At 39.0% G+C, this 19,543-nt stretch overlaps 1 protein-coding gene across 3 annotated transcripts in view; it reads right to left on the reverse strand.

Moving 5' to 3' along the window:
* The window catches only part of spegb (striated muscle enriched protein kinase b), a 42,026-nt gene that overhangs the window by 11,755 nt on the left and 10,728 nt on the right, over nt 1–19,543 (reverse strand). For 2 of the 3 annotated variants that reach the window (XM_075479059.1, XM_075479060.1), the window contains exons 2-29: nt 18,098–18,184; nt 17,610–17,670; nt 15,894–17,440; nt 15,589–15,732; nt 15,294–15,476; nt 14,451–14,617; nt 14,137–14,225; nt 12,045–12,220; nt 10,876–11,136; nt 10,599–10,757; nt 10,212–10,401; nt 9,892–10,121; nt 8,802–8,921; nt 8,549–8,653; nt 8,218–8,424; nt 8,005–8,128; nt 7,494–7,666; nt 6,113–6,225; nt 4,155–4,323; nt 3,926–4,022; nt 3,565–3,765; nt 3,325–3,382; nt 1,984–2,061; nt 1,677–1,849; nt 1,572–1,598; nt 1,302–1,454; nt 226–268; nt 57–125 (exon numbers count right to left, since the gene is read on the reverse strand). In XM_075479059.1, coding sequence (XP_075335174.1) covers nt 57–125; nt 226–268; nt 1,302–1,454; nt 1,572–1,598; nt 1,677–1,849; nt 1,984–2,061; nt 3,325–3,382; nt 3,565–3,765; nt 3,926–4,022; nt 4,155–4,323; nt 6,113–6,225; nt 7,494–7,666; nt 8,005–8,128; nt 8,218–8,424; nt 8,549–8,653; nt 8,802–8,921; nt 9,892–10,121; nt 10,212–10,401; nt 10,599–10,757; nt 10,876–11,136; nt 12,045–12,220; nt 14,137–14,225; nt 14,451–14,617; nt 15,294–15,476; nt 15,589–15,732; nt 15,894–17,440; nt 17,610–17,670; nt 18,098–18,184 — 5,204 coding nt within the window. Of the gene's footprint in view, nt 1–56; nt 126–225; nt 269–1,301; nt 1,455–1,571; nt 1,599–1,676; nt 1,850–1,983; nt 2,062–3,324; nt 3,383–3,564; nt 3,766–3,925; nt 4,023–4,154; nt 4,324–6,112; nt 6,226–7,493; nt 7,667–8,004; nt 8,129–8,217; nt 8,425–8,548; nt 8,654–8,801; nt 8,922–9,891; nt 10,122–10,211; nt 10,402–10,598; nt 10,758–10,875; nt 11,137–12,044; nt 12,221–14,136; nt 14,226–14,450; nt 14,618–15,293; nt 15,477–15,588; nt 15,733–15,893; nt 17,441–17,609; nt 17,674–18,097; nt 18,185–19,543 lie in introns of all 3 variants that reach the window. The other variant, XM_075479058.1, reaches the window with a different exon arrangement.

Here is a 19,543-nt window from a genome sequence, read left to right on the forward strand (position 1 = left end):
CATCTCAAAGCACACAACAACAGTGTAGTGCAGTAAAGAAGTAAAACATTTCTCACCTGCCATTTTCTGCGAGACACAAACTTCTTTAGGGCATCTGTATTTATGGCCTTCCCTTTGCTTAGTATCTGTACAATAGATATACAATATAATTTTAAAAAGAAGCAATGGAGTAATGGACTATGGTTAATATCTTCATGTGGAACTCACTGGACTGTTTGTTTTTACCTTGAACCAGGGGTGTCTGAAACATTCCTGAGTATCAGGTCTCCTAAAAGAAATTGGGAAAATCAAAACTCAAGCGAAAGTAAACATGCTCTCTTAATTTTGTATGTGATATTCTAAAAATGAGCAAAGTACACTGTAATCCACAGAGGTTGTATTTTACAAATCCCTTGTTGTAAATCATAAATGAGAACAGCAGGAGTGTAATATCTGACTTCTTAACTTATCAAATATTATCTGATTTCAGGTTTGGACATCCCAAATACTCTCTATTCAACTTTAATAGCTATTACTACTGTTAATGTCTATAAATAACTGTACTTTTCTCATCTCTCAAAGCTTATCAAATTCATCACCATTATTTTTTCTCATATGTGATCAATTTGGTAAGATTGCAATAACACGTGACACGGTTGCTCAGCTAGCTGCAGGTTCGTGGTCTGTGGTGTTGTGTAATGACGTGTGCTTCATCATCAAGCTGCAAAACATTGTTCATGTTTGCCATAAGCTTCTCAGTAAATAAATTCTGCCTCTTGACATGTTGGTGGTTTTAAAGTAATAGAAGATCGGTCGTGTGGTTTGAAAACGTAATCTGGCAGTACTTTCTGGAAAAATAAAATGAAGGACAGAATAGTTTATCTGAGATTTTGGTGAAGATATAGGCCACTGGTGTGACACATTTTATGTTATTAAATGATTTTCACTGTTGATTTGTAATAGTTGCTTGACATCAGACAGAACTTGCACATTATTACACAAGTGTACTTGATAGATTCAGAGGTCTGCACCCAGACACGTGCCGCTTCCCAGTTACTGTTATTTCTATCTACTATCTGGTATCATTATTACTGTGCTAAGGTTTGTGTGACGCAGCCCCAGAAATACACCTGTCAATCAACAAGCAGTGGAACAAACTATTAACCTCAATGACTCTTTGACTCAACGTTTTGCTCATGTAGTTAAAGAAATAGTAAAGAGGAAAATGTCATGATTAAAACAGTGATCGTAGTGACAGCGAAAAATCATAGATTGGTTTGAAAAGTTCTACATACAGATAGTGATGAAGTACTGTTACTCACAGCCTGTCTGCTACCAGTAGCTTTATGATGAACCCTTTAGCTTCTCTGCAAAGGTCAGCGAACATGCTCTCCTCAAATGCAATGTTGTAGTTTCTGATGTTCAGCACTGAGCTGCGATCATTCTCCCCAGCAAAGGGAGAAATTCCTGTCAGACTGAAAACAGAGGCAAATAGTTGGATTTAATTACAGATAGACATGTAGTTGTGAACAACCAATAATGTCAAAACTAACCGTTTTAATGAGAAGAATTCAAAATATTAATTCACTCACCACAGGTATGCTATAACTCCTATAGGCCTAAGGATAGACAAAAAAAAGATTTGTAAAGCTCAAACAAGCAGTCATTAAAAAAGGGGAAAAAAAGGGATACTCTACCATATGTCCGTTGCTTTCGAAACTGGAGTCTGATTGACTATTTCCGGTGCAACAAATTCAGGTGTGCCATATTTGCAGTACTGAGCCTCATCAGGTGTGATCACGACTGAGTTGCCAAAATCACAGATTCGAATTTGATCACTATGAGGGTCTGCCATGAGGATGTTATCAGGCTGACGAAAGAACCAGAAAACATATTTGAGAATGTTGCTTCCGTCAGAGCTAAAAATTTGTGTGAGCATATACAACCTAATATCCAGGAGACAATGACAGAGGAGTGGGAGAGTGAGGACCCACGAGTGTTTACCTTAATGTCCAAGTGTATGATGTTCAGATGATGAAGGTAGTCCACTCCCTCAAGCAGTTGTCTTATACATGAACGTACCTGTTGAACAAAAAAATGGCTGTAACTTATCAGACAATTAAAGTACAAATGATTCATGCAGCTGTCACTGCATTTGTAACTGGAACTATACGGCAGAGGAAATTTACAGAGAAGTCATTTTTATTTTTATTTTATTTTTTTAACCCCTTGTCCTGTCCAGCATTATGGCAGCAGAATTGTAATCTGAATACCGTTCATGCCAAACACATTTGCTATGCCAAGGGAAGCTTTATGAATGTAAAGCTCTCCTTAAAGGGGAACTCCGGGGCATTTGAAGCGCAATCCCACTGCTAGAGGTTGTCAAATACTGACAGTAGGACACAGACAGGTGCAAATTGGCGCTCCCTGTGCGGCGATTGCGCTGTTTGCGCAGCCTGTCATGCTAGCCAACTATGTGGTGGCTAAGGGGCAAGTGCTAAACCTTCCACGTAAAACAACAACTTGCACACTGCAGAAACGTCATACCACTTTATAAACCATCCGACAATAAAGTCACAAGCCTTACCATCAAAACCATATGCACGGTTCTCACATTACTGGCATGGGGACGTTACAAAACAACCTTATTTACAGCATGTCACTTACCGGTTGTCGGTATGCTCGCGCATGTGAAAGCCCAAAAGAGTCAATGGACGATAATCCCATATACAAAACAATTATCTTCTCTAGAAAAACTGCGTTCAAGTATTTAAAACATTACAACAATACATGCCCAGTAATATTCTTGTAATATTTTAAATGCTTTCACATGCGCAAGCATACCGACAACCGGTAAGTAACATGCTGTTTATAAAGTTGTTTTGTAACGTCCCCATGCCAGTAATGTGAGAACCATGCATATGGTTTTGATGGTAAGGCTTGTGACTTTATTGTCGGATGGTTTATAAAGTGGTGTGACGTTTCTGCAGTGTGCAAGTTGTTGTTTTACATGGAAGGTTTAGCACTTGCCCCTTAGCCACCACGTAGTTGGCTAGCATGACAGGCTGCGCAAACAGCGCAATCGCCGCACAGGGAGCGCCCATTTGCACCTGTCTGTGTCCTACTGTCAGTATTTGACAACCTCTAGCAATGGGATTGCGCTTCAAATGCCCCGGAGTTCCCCTTTAATGCCCATCAGCTCCTTATTTATTTATTTATTTTTGTGACAATACTTAACGTGATAGTGCCGAACCGGATATGGGGACAGAGAAAGAGGGAGAGTGAAGAAAAAAAAAAAGGAACAGAAATAGGAAGAGACGGGAAGTCATTAATCACAGGACTTACATCAGATTCCATTATTGTAGATTTCCTAGTGAATCGATCTAGTAGCTCTTCATGGCATCTTTAAAATGATTAAGGTTCTTGTTTTGTTTCCTTCAGTGTATTGTCTAGTAAACACTAATTTATTATTCAACTGAATTTATTGACATATGTCAGAATTTAATATTTCAAATTCCTTTTTCTGCTTCCCAAGGCTAACTGGGTAAAGTGTATCACCGTGTTTTAACTGTGAACTAAGGATACATTTCTGTGATGATGACGACTGCATTCTTTTTTTCAAAGGCATCGTGAAAATAAAGGACCCTCTCATGGTCAAGCCTGGAAAGAAGGTTAATCTCTCTCAGAGCAGATGTCTTTTTCTTGACCCGAGTGGAGATAAACTTTGCCGCATACTCCATCTTGTCCGCCTTCTGGGTCACACGTTTCACATAGGAAAATGCACCCCTGGAAGTAAAACATCAATAGGAAAAGTTGCTTCAGCTTTAATTCAACAATTCTGGGATATTTCTGATCAGCAAGACAGAGCCATGAAAAGCACTTCAAGCACAGATGTTGATTTTATGGCATTGTATTTTATTGTGGGCTTGTAAATAGTTTACCGTACCTTCCAATTTCCTTGTGCATATCATAATAGTCCATAAGTCTGCGCATTTTTCGTAGAATGGCCTCCTGATCATCCATTGGGTCCTCTTTATGTTTTGCTAAAGTAATGGACAAGTATTAGTAGGATCAGGTAACTTCTGCAGTCAATCCACATAACTAAAAATAACAATGGAGGCTCATTTACTTGAGTTTATTCCCCTTTTTTGGAGGCTCATGGCTAAACACTTTACCTTCATGAACGGTGAGTTCGGCTTTACAGGACACGGATCCTGCCAAGTTTCGAGCAGTGCAGGTGTACACCGCAGAGTCCTCCGGATGAGCATTTAGGACCACCAGGGAACATTCATTATCATCATACACAAACGTGTAGTGACTGTTCTCTGACAACAGGATATCACCCTGAAAGCAAATTTAAGTTTTAAAATTGATTTGCACAAAAGTTCATCCCTACATCTCTCTGTATAACGTACCGAGGTTAGAATAAAAACAAAAAGTAATCACGTAAGAGATGAATAACCTTTAAGTATTTTCTGCATAAATGTAAGCTAAAATGTTATAAAGAGTTCAAAGAAAGCAAATTCAGATTTCTGCATGGAAACAGGTTGTATGTGTTATATGTGATCCTGACCCTATATGTATAGTTAGACTGCTTAACAGTTTATTTTTAATGGGTTTTTTTTTGTTCAGGATTTCTAGGACAGTTCTATAATCACAATTCCACAATACATTAGGATAAAGGAAGCAAAGGGAGTAGAAGCAGACCTTGCCCCCAACACTGAAACAGTATAAATAGCCCTACTACTCAATGCACTAGCTTCAGTCTAAAACTAACGAGCTGACTGTTCTGCCTTCATCGTGGAAATGCTTCTTCCCTGGATGCCAACTCATATCTATCTAAAAATGCGGGACGAATGCAGATCTGGAAACACACCAGCTTAGAGAAACAGATTTTTGCTAAATGGACTGAGAGGCCAAGTTAACGGTCTCGAACGATGTTATTACCTGACTGTGTGTGCATGAGCTGGAGTTACACATCGTACATCATTTTCTGAACGGTGCATTGTGCTAGTTTGAGGGCACCCACTGAGAGAACCGGACTTTCAAAAATAATTCAATCAGTGGACACTTAAAAGATTGATTTTGTGCAGAGACATGGTGATAGTGAATTACGAATCATCACCAATGTGCACCTGATTTTTTTTACCAGGTAGTTTTACTCATTTTTAATCAGAGAAAACTGGTTTCCAATAGATTTAAATGGATAAACTGATACACTGCTGCAGGTGTTGCACTGAGTCCCCCCCCCCCCCCCGTTCACGCTGTGCTAACATCTTTGCTGACTCCGCAGTCAGACATACCTGCCAAAATAATTTAAATTGCACAGATTTTTTTTCAAAGCTCAACCAAAATATTTATCACCCGCAGCGTGCATTTTCTATTTCACATGTAAGCAGTTTGCTACGACTAAAACAAGCTCTGTTTGTTGCATTAGCGTGGTTCATTCCAGCTGATCTGAAATCTATCTCATTTTCATTTTACTTGGTGATTGTTTGAATTTATCGTACTTGGCTGAGTGGTTAAAACGTGTTTCAGTGACATGACAAACTCACATCATATATTTATTTCTGATTTACTCAGACTTTAAAACCAAACAAACAATGTATAAGATGTTATAAGCAGTCCTTTATTTATTGAGCAAAATGCCCCAATAATAGATATCTGAGAGTGGCAGAAGTAGTAAATCTTTGTTTTTAAGAATATGTAGCGACAACTTTGAGCAGCAATTTTTCCAGCTTTTGTTGACCACTTTGGGAACTTCCACAACATTTTTATCTTGGTAGAGCAGGTTGTTTGTTTATGGTTTCTGTCTTGCAGCAGGACCAACTTCCGCTTTTAAGGCCGGATGTCATGAGAATTTTCTCGTATGTTTCAAGATTAATTCTGTCATCAGTAATGGGAAAGCCCAAAAAAGCCCACAATCCCGACACTACTTCTACCATGTTTCCACTCTTCAGTTCTTTATTTTCACACTGTTGCCACCTACAAATATTAAACACTGGAAGATTCCCTCAATAGAGAAATGACCGTGTGTAATATTTTTGTTTCACTGGTAAAAATGGTTTCTCTTCATCTAATTTTAAGATGTATATTAAAATTAGATGAGTCTACTGTTAAAACAGATCAAAACCTTGAACCAAAGGATGTCAGGAATGGGTTTGCCCTCCACAACCACAGCAAAGCGAGGGGTCTCCCCTGCACAAATGTCCAAGTCTTCCATGATAGTCTCAAATGTTGGTGGAGCTGTGGACAGAATTCAAAAGGTACAAGACAAAGTTACATAACTTTTGGCTCTATGAATGGCGTAGAGACAACCCAATACATATAAAGAGTTTGCACATAGATCACTGTTCTATTTACACATGCCAAGAATGTTCAAATTGATGGCCTCAAAGTGGCAAAACCTTCAAAATGTCTGCTGCTCATGGGATTGTAAGTATTATAAATAAGCAGCATCTTAAATTAAAGGCTTCTGGTCTCGACTGGGATCTTAATGGCCTTCGGGAGAATCTGGGCACCACGAACATCAACGTATGGCTTGAATGCTGGGAAAATTTACAAAACAAAGCCTAAAAGAATAAAAGTCTGAATGCCTGGTCCTACTCTAAAGAAAGACTTCCGAGCTAAATTAAGGTGGTTGAAGTCCCAAGTCAACATTCTGCTTTTGTAAAAGCAAAAAGGTTCGTACAACATTTTTTTTTTTAAGCTTTTGTAATGAACACTGCATAGAATCCACTGTGCAGCCTATGTTATATGTGACCATAGTTAAAATGATCTGAGAGCAGTTTTTGCTACTTTATCATGGTCTATAATGAACTTTTCCCGATTACCAACAAAAACAAAAAAAATGTGACTTGTAAATGAGTTGAGTGCAATTTAACTAAACTTAATTTGAACATATCTGGAGCAACTTTGAATGATAAGTTACTGTCTGAAATCTCACTTGCAGAATAGACCTGTTATTATTCCTGCAAAGTTTTCTCAAATAACTAACATCTGACCTTGATCCAAAATGCAAACCAAAATTAATGTTGTTTCATAAGTTTTTTTCTATCAAATGCAAAAACTTTTTCACATTTTCATGCATTTTTAATGAGAAATGTTATCAGCTTATCACATACTGTATATGGTTAGTCATATCATTGTACAATAATAAAAAAAGGGGACACAAGACATTCACTGAATATTGTACATATATATATATATATATATATATATATATATGTGATATATATATATATATATATATATATATCACTGAACCTGGATTCCAGTTGTATCTGTGAATAACAGAAATCCATTTGGCTCTTTTTAGAATTTCGTAAAAAGAAACCCCAACTTCTTTATTAATCTCTTGGTAGAGTTCATTGGACAACACTGTCAACCAGTCAGCGGCCTTTGAGCCAGCTGTCTTTTACCACTGAGTGCTGAAAGTGGGTGTAACATGAGAACAGTCCCATGTCTGATGACCGCATATGCATTCCCTCTATACTGATGGATCTTTCTCCTACCTGCCATCTCCACATTGAAGGTGCAGCTGTCGCTTCCATACTCATTGGAGGCCATAAACGTCATCTCTCCAATGTCAGTACTCTTCACTTTCATTAACTTCAGCGTGTGCTGGTCATCATCTGGCATTGTCATCTCATATAGGCCTGGCCTGCTGGCCAGGGTCACTCCTTTCCTGAAGACAAGTGTATTGGTCACTGGGCATGCTTCCTACTTGCAAAGTGTCAGGACATAATAATAGACTATTTCACTGCTCTGGAATCTTTGATAATCACTTGGAATTAAACAGCTGCCTTTATGCATTGTCACACTGTATTTATGGCTGCCAGTCATACACAGTGACTATCCTGTATTACAGTGGGTAGAGCATTATTTTTATCAGGGATAAAAATGTATTTTTCAATATAATCAATGTGTTCACAAACAATTAGCACATACTTTAATTTTTTTCTAAAAAATAAAGATAAGGATAAAGTAACATACACAGAAACTTGGCAACAGACACACAAATACCTCTTCCAGGTGACTGCAGTGGTGACGTGATTGAGAGTGACAGGGATAGTGACTGACTGGTTTTCTATCACATACACGATTTCTGGTTTATCAATAATCACTGGGGCCTCCTGAAGGTAGGGACCTGAAAGAATAAAAATCCAACAGATCCTATTCATTAAACCTATGATCCACACTGATGGAGAGATGTATCCTCTGATAGCTAAAGTCTACCTCGGTCCAGGAGCTGCACAGGGTCTGTGGCAGGTGAGGGCTTGCTGAAGGCCTTGGACGTGATCGTCAAGACCCTAAAAGCATAGCGCACATTCTTGGAGAGGGTTGTGATGGTGTAGGTGGTCTCCTTCAGGCCAGAGGCTATGATGATCCACTGGATGGAGCCTAGGGCTTGCTGTTGGATGGCGTACATCAATGAGGTGGGATCTGAAAGGAAATGAGATTCGACCCACCGTGCATGAAGTTTTCTATCCATAAAAATACAATACAAAAAGTAAAGTTTCCTTTTTTTCTAGGGAATGCAACATATTTATTCAAACCTTTTACATACCGATGGATAGGTCCAGCCTTCTGGGTTTCTTCCAGCTTAGAGTGATGGTTTTACCAGTGATGGACTCTATCACTGGAATACCATCAGGAGGGTCAGGAAGGATGTCTGAAATGTCAACAGTGAATTTAGAGGACCAGAAGTGTTTTGGGCATGGACACAAAGTCTAACATAATATGTATTCTTAATCAAATGTGAGAAATAAAAAAAAAACAATATTTTTTGAGGTACATGCCAGTAAAAGACAGTGAATCACCTGTAACATAAAGATGAGCATAGCAGGTGGCTTTTCCTACTTTGTTAGAGATTACACTCTTGTAGACACCACCATGGGCGTGGCACACAGAGCGGATGACTAAGCTGTGAACATCACGAACTGTGGAATGAAAAAAAGAAGGGATAATGAGGGGTGAGAAGGCATTTGAAAACATTTGTATACAGAGGAGATTATGGTAGATTCAGTGGCTACAAACCCAAATCATTACCCCTCCACCACCGTGCTTGACAGTAGGTATAAACCTATTTGGTTTATGCTAAACGCGACGCTTTGCATCATGACTAAACATCTCCCCATTTGATCTTGTCTGTCCAAAGCACATCGTTCCAGAAGTTTGTTCAGATGCAACTTTGCCAACCTAAGCTGTGCTGTCATGTTCTTTTCAGTGAGAAGTGGCTTTCTCCTGCAACCCTTCCAAACAAGCCATACTTGTTCAGTCTTTTTCTAATTGTTCTGTCATGAACTTTAACATTTAACGCGGTGACTCGGGTCTGTAGAGTCTGAGATGTAGCCCTTGAGCTTTTTGCAGTTTCTCTGATCATTGCACGGTTTGACCTTGTGATAAAATTGCTGGAACGTCCACTTTTGGGAAGACTGTCAACTTTCTTGAATGTTTTACGCTTGTGAATAATCTTTATCATTGTAGAATGATCATATCATCAACATATAATGAAAATAGCCTTATTACCCTTCCCAGACTGATGGGCAGCAACAATTGCTTTTCGTAGGTAATTGTCTTTCTTTCTTGACATTGTGTTAACACACACCTGAATGATCCAGACCAACAAACTGCCAAAAGCTCTGCTTTTTGCAGAGGTGCTCTTAGAGATTAGGCTCTTAGTTTTTCACTCATGGCTGCTGCCTTTTTGCTTAGTTTTTCAATGACATGTTGTAGTATATCATGTGTTGTTCATCTTACCTAACTGTAAGACCTGATAAGAACCACTTGATTATGTTTCATCTACTGATATGTAAATCCTTGAACTGAAAGGGGGTGCCCTCTCTCATACAACATTGATTTTGATGGCTTGTACGTCAGCTGAATGTTGGTCCATTTTAAGACACTTACACTGCGTCATCTTTCTGTCCTCTGTGCTTTCAATCCTCTTGCCATTGTGGAACCAGGCAATTGTTGGGTATGGCAAACCAGCCACTTTGCATTTGAGTACAGCCTCTTTTCCCTCAATCACATCCAAGTCATAGAGAGGTTTGATGAAGTCAGGCATGGTGAAGCGCTCCACCTCATTCTCTGGAACTTCTGGCTCTTCCGGGATGGATGGCATCTTCTCCAGTTTAGCCCTAAACGAATGGAGAGGAAGTGCGCCAATAAATACTCCGAGCTTCAGTGGATTTTTTAATGTTAACATTGATGAAACAACATCCTCTTACATCTGAGAGGAGATAGCTGGCCGCGGTTCTTGTATGTAAAGTTCAGCAGAGCTCTCTGCCTCGCCATGAGGGTTGTGGGCTCTGACAGTGTAGAAACCCTCATCCTCGCTGGTCACATGGGAAATGATAAGAGAATGGCGGCCACTCTCCTGAAGTATACGTATATCTTCATTTTCTATGAGTGGCTGCTCTAAAGAGAAAAAGGGGCATAAATATTTATGTCAGTCTGATTATAAAGTGTATTAATCCTGAATAAACACACGAGGTTGGGATGAAAAGAAGACGGTCGTGGTTGTGTGACACACCTAGATACAGAGACAATTTCTAAATCCAAAAAGTGATTCATTTTGTGTTTTATTGTAGATCTTAATGACAATATGGGCTTACCAAAGTGACTCCAGATGATCTTAGGAGGTGGCATCCCACTGACTTTGCAGTCAAATCGAGCGTTGCGCCCCTCAATCACTTCCAAAACATCCAACTCACGTGTGAAGAGAGGCTCAAAAGAAGGAATGACTTTGAGTTTACCACATGATGTCACTTCCTCTGAAAGTAAAAACGATTTTCAGGACAGGAAGTACAGGAAGGGATTGAAAGGACGATAAATGCAAACCTTTATGTATCATATCACATGCATTGTATGAGATGTATTTCTGAGGCCAACCTTTAGCCGTGCTGAGCTTGCACATGTATGTCCCACTGTCATCCTCGTGTACAGAATTGAGCAGCAGCTTGCACTTCCTACCATCAAAGTGCATCTTACAGTTAAGCAGTGCCGGCTGGACCAGTTTCCCATCCGCAAGCCAGTCGACATCAGTGTCCTTTGGTCCGATGACGTGACACTCAAACAAAACCGTCTCTCCCGCCTTGGCTGTCATGTCCCTCACCGGGCGGATAACAGCTAAACCTGGCTCAACTGGTGCGGCTGGGTATAAATAAAGCACATCATCTGAAGAGTACAGTGAGGTGATATCCTGAACACTTGTGTTTTTAAATAGTTACAGGCACATTGAGCTTATAGTGAAATGACAGTAACATAATGTCAACACTTTCACAATGTTTGAATGTAGTTAGTCATGAAACAGTAGGAATTAGACTTTCAGCATGTCTGAAAACTATCCTCTTTGAAAAAAAAACTATAGATTTTGGTAAGACACACAAACAACTGATGCATTCATTTGTCACAAATCATCACTTAAATAAATGGATCACTCATGTAGAAAGGTAAATTTGATAATAATACCTATCACAACTTCAGTGCCATGAAATCAGAAGCAGACATTCAGATTATTGTAACCTTGTGAAGGAGTGAGTGGTGGAACCCGTTTTATCTAAACCTCCTACATCTATGACCCGGTGTTCGGTTTGCTGTTGAAGTATACGGTGTCAAGCCAAGACCTTAAAAGCTCTTTAAGGCTATGAAGCTGTCTCAGCAAGAAGCTGAACTCTTTTTGTCAATGTGCATGTGTCTACAATCAGAAGGAGTGTCAGATTTATAAAGGGCATGCCCTCCACCGAATGGAAAACATTAACAACCATCAGCTCTGAAAGTTTAGAGTAAAGGACACTGGCAGAGGTAACAAAGAAATGGTCAGACTGCAAATTGATTTGTAAGGTCCTCAAACAATGCCAGAGAAGCCATCCTCTTTGTACATGGCTGCAGAGGATCACATGTTTGCTTGTTGAATATGTAAAAAAAAAAAACTATTATAATGGAATGTATAATCTATGACTACTTAGAAAATAACTGAGAAGAAACTCATTATCATATCATCCCATGATCAACAAAGAAATATGGATTTGTACATTCTTAACATTTCAAATGAAGCATACCTTTGACCTCCAGCCTTCCTTCACTCTGCTTTGTTCCATACTCATTAATGATCCTGCAAGTGTAAATTCCAGAGTCTGACCTCACTGCTGACTTGATTGTCATTTCAAAGGTGCCATCTGCCGTCTCACGTACAATATGACGTAGGCCCGTTTTCACAGTGACTCTGTCCCTCAGCCTACAGAAGAATAGAGTTAAGAAAGCAAATCACTCACACAGTTTGCCACGTGGAGCTTTTTTCAGATTAAATATATGCAATGAAGGATTACAGAGCACACGCTTTTTCTATAACGAGCTCCCTTTTGGCTGCTTTGACAGGGTTAGTGGGAGGCATACATTGTCCAGTAGGCTACTTCATTTTCTGCTTTTGTCTCTTCAGAGCTATGACTAAGTCTTATGACGGAGCCTGCCTGAATGATTCAACCTATTATGAAAAAAATATTAATATAAATATCAGTCAAATAAATCAAAAAAAGAAAAGAACAGTGACAGCTCCTTTCATCACAATCCTTTTTGTGAGTGTTGTTGCATTACTCGAGCATAGGGGTGGCCAACCCGCGGCTCTTACGTTCATATCAAAATTTATGTTTGTGTTTTTTAAGTGCGTGTTCACTTCGTTTGAGTTAAATACGGTATTTTCGTCACGAGCATGCGCGTGAGATGAAAATACCGCCAAGTTTCCCAGTAAACATACTGGGAAAACCAGTTGAGTAAACAAATTTGTGTCAGTTTCGCTCTCAAAATGGCAGGGAAAAAATGCACAGCTAAAGGAAAACATGAAGATGAATACAGGATGTTTTTAACAGAGTGGGAGAGTATATTTTTTTGTTGAATGTAATGGCAAGCCATTCTGCCTTATATGTCAGGCGTCATTAGCGCATTTCAAAGCTCCAAATCTTCAGCGCCACTTCAGCTCACTTCATGCTAACATCGATCAGGAATTTCTAAAGAGGACTGAATTTCGCCAGCACAAGTTGGTCACTTTGAAAAGTCAAGCAGAAAAGCAGGTGCAGGTTTTCCAAAAATTTACGAAGCACTCAGAGACCGTGGCGCTTGCATCGCATCAACTGGCTTGGAATATTGCACGAGCCAAAAAGCCATACAATGAAGGGGGGTTCGTTAAAAAATGCCTCAGTGACGTTGTTGAAATCTTGTCTCCTGAAAACGACAATCTAAAACGAATGGTATCAGACATCCAACTGTCCCGCCACACTGTTGAACACAGAATATCGGACATTAACATGGCTATTGAATCACAGTTCCATTCTGCCCGTGTGTATGATGTGGCTCTTTGTGGTAACACAGTAAAAAATGCGGCTCTTAGTCTCTGACTGGTTGGCCACCCCAACTCTAGCAGCATTTTTTTTGTTTTTCAAATTGTTGGAGGTCATTACTAATAAAAAAAAAAATTATAGTCACGCTTTTGGGTTGTATTATTGTTAAAATGAGGTTGTATTCCCATGACTGCTGCATACACAACCACCCAGAACAAAATGTGAAACAAGCTACAGTGACCAGGCTCCACATGATCCAGTTAACAGTGTGTCTAACTGACATGTTTCAGTAGTTTCTTAGCAACTGGCACAGAGGTATGAAGTCCATTAGCTTTTGGTCCTTTTAAAGGATTTACTGACAGTAAAAAGTCCATATTTATCATTAAATAACCACACACTGGTAGAACAAACATGGAAGTGGTGTACAAACACTGCATCGTCAAACCTCTGTACAGGAGTTGTTAGCTCTTCTTAAGCTCTTCAATTAGATGGTCCCTACATTGCCTTTGAAGTCTAGACTGTTGTCTGAGCTTGTTAATTCTGCCAGATTTGTGTTTCTGGGCAATGAGCAACTTCATGTATAATGCAGAGCCTATTATTCTTCTCTTTTCCCCTTTAAGACTTTGTGTCATCCTGCGGACTCAATGAACTTGATAAACATTAAGCTTCCACCTTTTTCTCATGAATGAATAAAGCAGCATGCTAAAAAACAAACTATGTAGTCAAGTGAACTTACTTATGGTTTGTGATGATGGAAAAGCCTTTTCCCTTCTCATGCAAGTAGTGAGTTTAAGTGATATGATGACCTTAGGGGACCTACCAATAAAGCATGGGTTTGGGTTGTCCACTTATTCGAACAGACATGGTGACTTCCTGTCCTTCAATGACATCTTGATCAGTCATTGTTACCTGTTTGGAATCCAACACAAGTTAGAAACTGAATAATGGATTTGACCCATAAGTTTTATTTGGCAGATGTGTTGATGAAAACACATCAAATAAGACATTAATGAAACCATGAACACATTTCCATGCAGTATTTTACAAAAAATGAATGTAAATAATAAACATAATAAAGTCATCCTCTTAAATGAAAAGCAATTCTAGCTTTAAATTTGCTCTGTGGGGTCTTACCAGAAATGCAGGGGGGTTTCTGAATCGTGTGTCAATAGTTTGCTTTGGATCTTGGACTCCAAAGTCCGCAGCTTCCTCCAAAGGACTGAGATACTCCTCATCAGATGTAATAGGGCTGCTGATATCCATGGGCACTCCCAGTGTTCCTTTTGGCTCTTGCACAGACTCTTTAATTTTAAAAAAAGACTCTATTGGGGATTGTTGTTTTTGCACAGCTTAGTGAGAACACAGGAGTTCAAAGAGTTAATACAACACAAAAAACAAAGCCCAACCAAGCCTTATAATTAGAATCTGAAATGCAAAATGTGAACAAAACAATGGTGCATTCACAGTGAGTGGAGCCAGTGAGACTCAGTGGGCAATTTATAGGTTCAGGCTCACCTCTTAGTTGCTATGGTAACTATAAGTGGGGTTATTCAGCTGGAATATATGGTACACACTTCTTGTTTAGAGAGATAACAATAAGGGAGTAGGAGAGAAACACAATGTCAGTGTGGGATGAGACCTATTTTAAAAATTTAGACTATTTTTAGATCCATGACAACTATAATAACAATTCACATATTTTCAAATTAACTGATTTTGTCATTGTTAAATGGGTTGGGACCCCCCCCCCCCAGCAGATTAAAATAAAATCATAAACATCACATATCTTCTCATTTTCATTTCTGTACCATTACTTTAGTTGGAAACACTGTAAAAACACTCATTACAGTCATTTCTAAAAAAAGGACAGTATTATGAGGCACTTACCAAAATAATACTGATTAAATCAGGGGTTAATAATTTCAAACAGTACTGTGTTCAGCAAGTTTTATATGATATCTCCAAAGTTCAACCTACCTGCTTTGATTATAACAGTGGCACTGCTGGAGACTCTGCCCACCTGATTAACTGCTGTTACACAGTATTTTCCACCATCACTAATGCTTGCCGATTTGATAAGCAGACTGTGTCGTTCACCTTCAACTTTTACTGTATAATTGGCATTGCCTGTGACTTCAGTGTTGTCTTTAGTCCAGGTAACTTTAACAGAAAAGACAAAGAAATAAATTGTTCATTAATTTGACTCCCAACAGCTTAAATGTACACAATTATTTCTGGTGTTGCACTACGAACACAAAGTGAAACATATTACCCTCTGGAAAAGGTGTTCCGGCAATTATAGTTTTTAGTTGCACATCTGCACCAGCAGATGCTACAGTGTCCTGGAGGGGAAACTCAAACACGGGAGCTTCCATTGGGTCTTCTTCAGCAGACACATAAGAATCATCAGAAGAATCTGCACATTTCAACAAAAGACAAGTCTGAAGCTATTGTATCCCTAATAAAATTTAGAAAAAACATCTCTGGTCAAGACTAACTCAGTTGACTAAACATGGATGCGAACAGACCCTGACATCATACAACCACAAAGAGCTTTATAAAAGAACCGCTACAAACCTAACTCTGGAGACATGGGTCGAGGACGACGGGTCTTTCCTTTCGTCTTCAGCTGTTGTCCTTTTTTGACACTAGTACTCATCTGCTGGGGTTCGCTTGTTGTCGGTGGAACATCCTCTTCCATTTTTTCATCTTCCACAATAATTATAGGGACTTTTATCTTGGAGGCTTGTTTGGATAGCTCCACTTCCATTACGTCCTGTGTTGGGGTAATTGATGTTGTCCTTGAGGGTTTCGTAGGAGCTTGAGGAGGAAGATCTTGCACGTTCACAGCCCTTTTCTGTACCAGAGGACTTTCAGGTCTGTTTTCAATTTTTCTTAATACTGCTTCTATTGGTGTCTTTCTCCCTGAAGTTCCATCCTTCTGTGCTGTTTGTACAAGAGATTCTTGGATGTGTGGGGATTCTTGCATTCGAGATACCCTTTGAACAAGCGGACTCGGTGGCCTTCGTTCCACCTTGCGTAACGTCATCTCTGTAAGATTTCTGCTTGGCGAGTCTTCCCTCTGTTGTTGATGTAGTGATGGTGATGATGATCTCTGAATGATTTCTGTAACTGGACTGACTCTATTTAATTCTCTCACAGACCGTTGTCCTGGTAGATCACATAACTGCATTGACTCCGGGGGGGATGCTACCTCTCCATATCTTCTACCTGTAACAGTTGTTGAGCGAGTGGTAGTTGGATTTTGGGGTTGGGATTTATGCTGTTCTTCTGGTGCGTGCTGTTGTTGCTGCATTGGTTGTTCCTTTTCTCTTTGTTCCTTGGCCCACTGCACACGTTCTCTTTCTTGGAGCTTTTCTAGAACTTGAGGAGGAATCGGTTCGATTTTCCGAAAGGGCTGGCGCTGCTTAGCCTTTAGGGTGAGTTGCTCAGTTGAAAAAGATTTTTTTAGATGGGGTTTTCCAACAAGTTTCTTGATGCGCTGGAGCTCCTCCGTGAACTTGTTCTCAATGTCCTGAACTTTTTGGGTGTAGCGAGGTTTGTCCTCCAAAGAAGCAGCTCTCTGTCTAAACATAGATCTCCGTTCAGCAGCATCCTCTTTCAGAGCCTCCCTTAGATCTTCCTTTGAACTTTCTCTTGAGATGCCCAGCCGGCTTCCGCCATCATCTGAATCTACAGATCCAGCACGATTGAACCCCGCCCAGGATCTGCCAGAAATAGAACCTTCTGGAATATCAAGACTTCGTCTCCGCTCCTCTAAGCCCCGAACTTTCTCAAAAACCTTTGAGCTTACCCTTGTAAGCTTTGGAGAAGGTCTAAGAGTAAATTCCTTCCGTGAGGACTCACTCAGTGGAGTCTGTGGTCGAGAGTCCTGGGTGCTACCTTGAGACACGCCTTTTGGCTGTTTTACCTTTTCTTCAAACTCCCCAGGCACTGTGTCTTGGTATTCACTTGTCACGACAACTTTCTTACGGAAGCTGAGAGGAGTAGTTGAACCAGAACGACTTGGCATTGGAGAGGTGGAGGTACGTTTGACCAGTCTTGGAGATGGTGGTGGGAGAACTCGTGGAGGAGATGCTCTTGAAAAATCCTCTGATTGGCTCCTGAAACAATGATTGAAACTATTATTAAAAGCAAATTCTCTAGGAATCAGTTATCAATTGTGAACCTGTTAACGGTCATTAAAAAAATTACACATTAAAATAGCAAACTATTGCTAGACAGATCGAGGTGTTTTTTTTAATTAAATACGAAAGTGTGTATTTTGCTTGCCTGTTAGAATGATCTTCAATTCCATGTGTTCTATTGTTATCCTCTGCACCTTTGTCCATCACTGCTTCTCATGTAAAATAAGAAATAAATTGACAAATTGTACAAAGATGCAACTCTAATTAAACAACATTTTCCTCAATTTCCACCTGATTGGAAATCAAACAAATTGGGCACGCATTTTAACATTAAAATATAAACATCTCAAACAGTAACTATTAATAACTAGTAATATTGCTCTCTCTCGTGGATTCTTACAGTAACCACTGAGCAATTTTTCCAATTGACATATATATTTCCATCAAATTTTCTGACTTATTAATAGCAAAAACTTTACATGGCACATAGCTGTCTATACTTAAATCTGGACAAATTTGGTTCAAACATTGAAGTTTTGTGTACTTCTAAATGCCACATTATTGTAGTTTTGACATAATTTCATGGGTTAAAAACCATAATATTACAACAGCTGTTGGAAACATGTTGGTTACTTGTATGAACAGCCTGGTCTTCAATGTCACCACTTTCTTCTTTGGTCTCAAATTGGTCTCCACCTTCATCCTCTGTTGTTTCAGAATCTAAAAAAACAAAAAACAAGACTATTGCTTAGTAAGAATCAGAAGGAATGTCAAAGAAAGTCAGGCAGGAACGACATAAAATCTTTTGATCAGTAAATTGATGATTGGCATTAATGAAAAAAAGTGTACAAAGAACCAGCTGACAACCTTATCCTTGTCAGTGGACTCTTTCATACTTTGCAGGAAGATGCAAAGTAATACGTGTAAATCATGAGAAATAAATTCTTGATTTAAAAATAAATTTAATCCCATTTATCAAGCAAAAATGCATCTCCAAGAATATCATTCATTTTCTTCAAATTGATCATTTATTCATCACAAATTGGATTTTAGATTATCATTATTGTATTTTCCCTTTTTACTAAAATTTCAACTAAGAGGAGTGAACTAAATTTGCTGCTGCTGAATTTTCTGCTTAGTCTTACCCGTCAAAAATCTGCAAATCTGCAAGTTATTGTTAAGGATGGAAATATAGGCAAAATGAATACTAGTGTGTGAGTATTTTGAGGAGAAAGTAAATTCAATTTTTTTGTTTTATCTTAAAACTAATCCAGCTGTACCATCTGAGGTTTTCAAACAGAGAGAAAATTCAATCACTGGAAGGACTCAAAATAGAGATGAATACTGAGTCATTGGCATCCAAGCCGCTCTCATGAGGTGTTTGCTTCACAGTAGGTGTATACTCATAAATAACCGTTGTTCTCTTGCAGTAAAAAAGCACGATAGAGCAATGTTGGTCATATTGAACATGGCTGATAAGTAGAACAATCATATCAGCGCTTTAAAACTACATATTAGACAGAAAACTTAATTCCTCCATTTTCGACTTGTATTTCCTTTTTGTTTTGTTTACTATATCTGATGCATGTAGGTACGTAAGCACATTAATGCCATGTACCAAAAGAAATCTTTTTCTATGAACAGCGAAACATATAACAGATATTTTTTATTTATTCACTGCCATGATTGTATGGATATTGAAGTGCTAAACACATCCGTTTCACTCCACTGTATATAGACTTTATACTGTACTCTATATAGTGTTGCAAAATGATTAACCCCATTTAGCATTTTCTCTATTTTGTTTGCTTATAGCCTGATATTGTAATTGAAAAAGAAATTAAAGTGTATGAGCAGCACATTTCACAATCAAAGATCCTTCTTTCATGTTTGTATCTTTGGTGTTTTTCTTTTTGTCTTCCATAAAACCAAGCTTGGTGGAGTGTAAGGCTGAACCTCTGCCGCTCTCTCTGGGTTATCATTTAGCTTTTCTTTTTTTTACCTCCTTGACCTTTTTTGGAGAATTCTTTGGTCTTTTTAGTGGTGCTTGCTTGGTTGTGCCCCTTACTTAGTGGGGTC

The sequence above is a fragment of the Odontesthes bonariensis genome, chromosome 12 (assembly GCF_027942865.1).
Source record: "Odontesthes bonariensis isolate fOdoBon6 chromosome 12, fOdoBon6.hap1, whole genome shotgun sequence".
In the NCBI taxonomy this organism is placed as follows: domain Eukaryota; kingdom Metazoa; phylum Chordata; class Actinopteri; order Atheriniformes; family Atherinopsidae; genus Odontesthes; species Odontesthes bonariensis.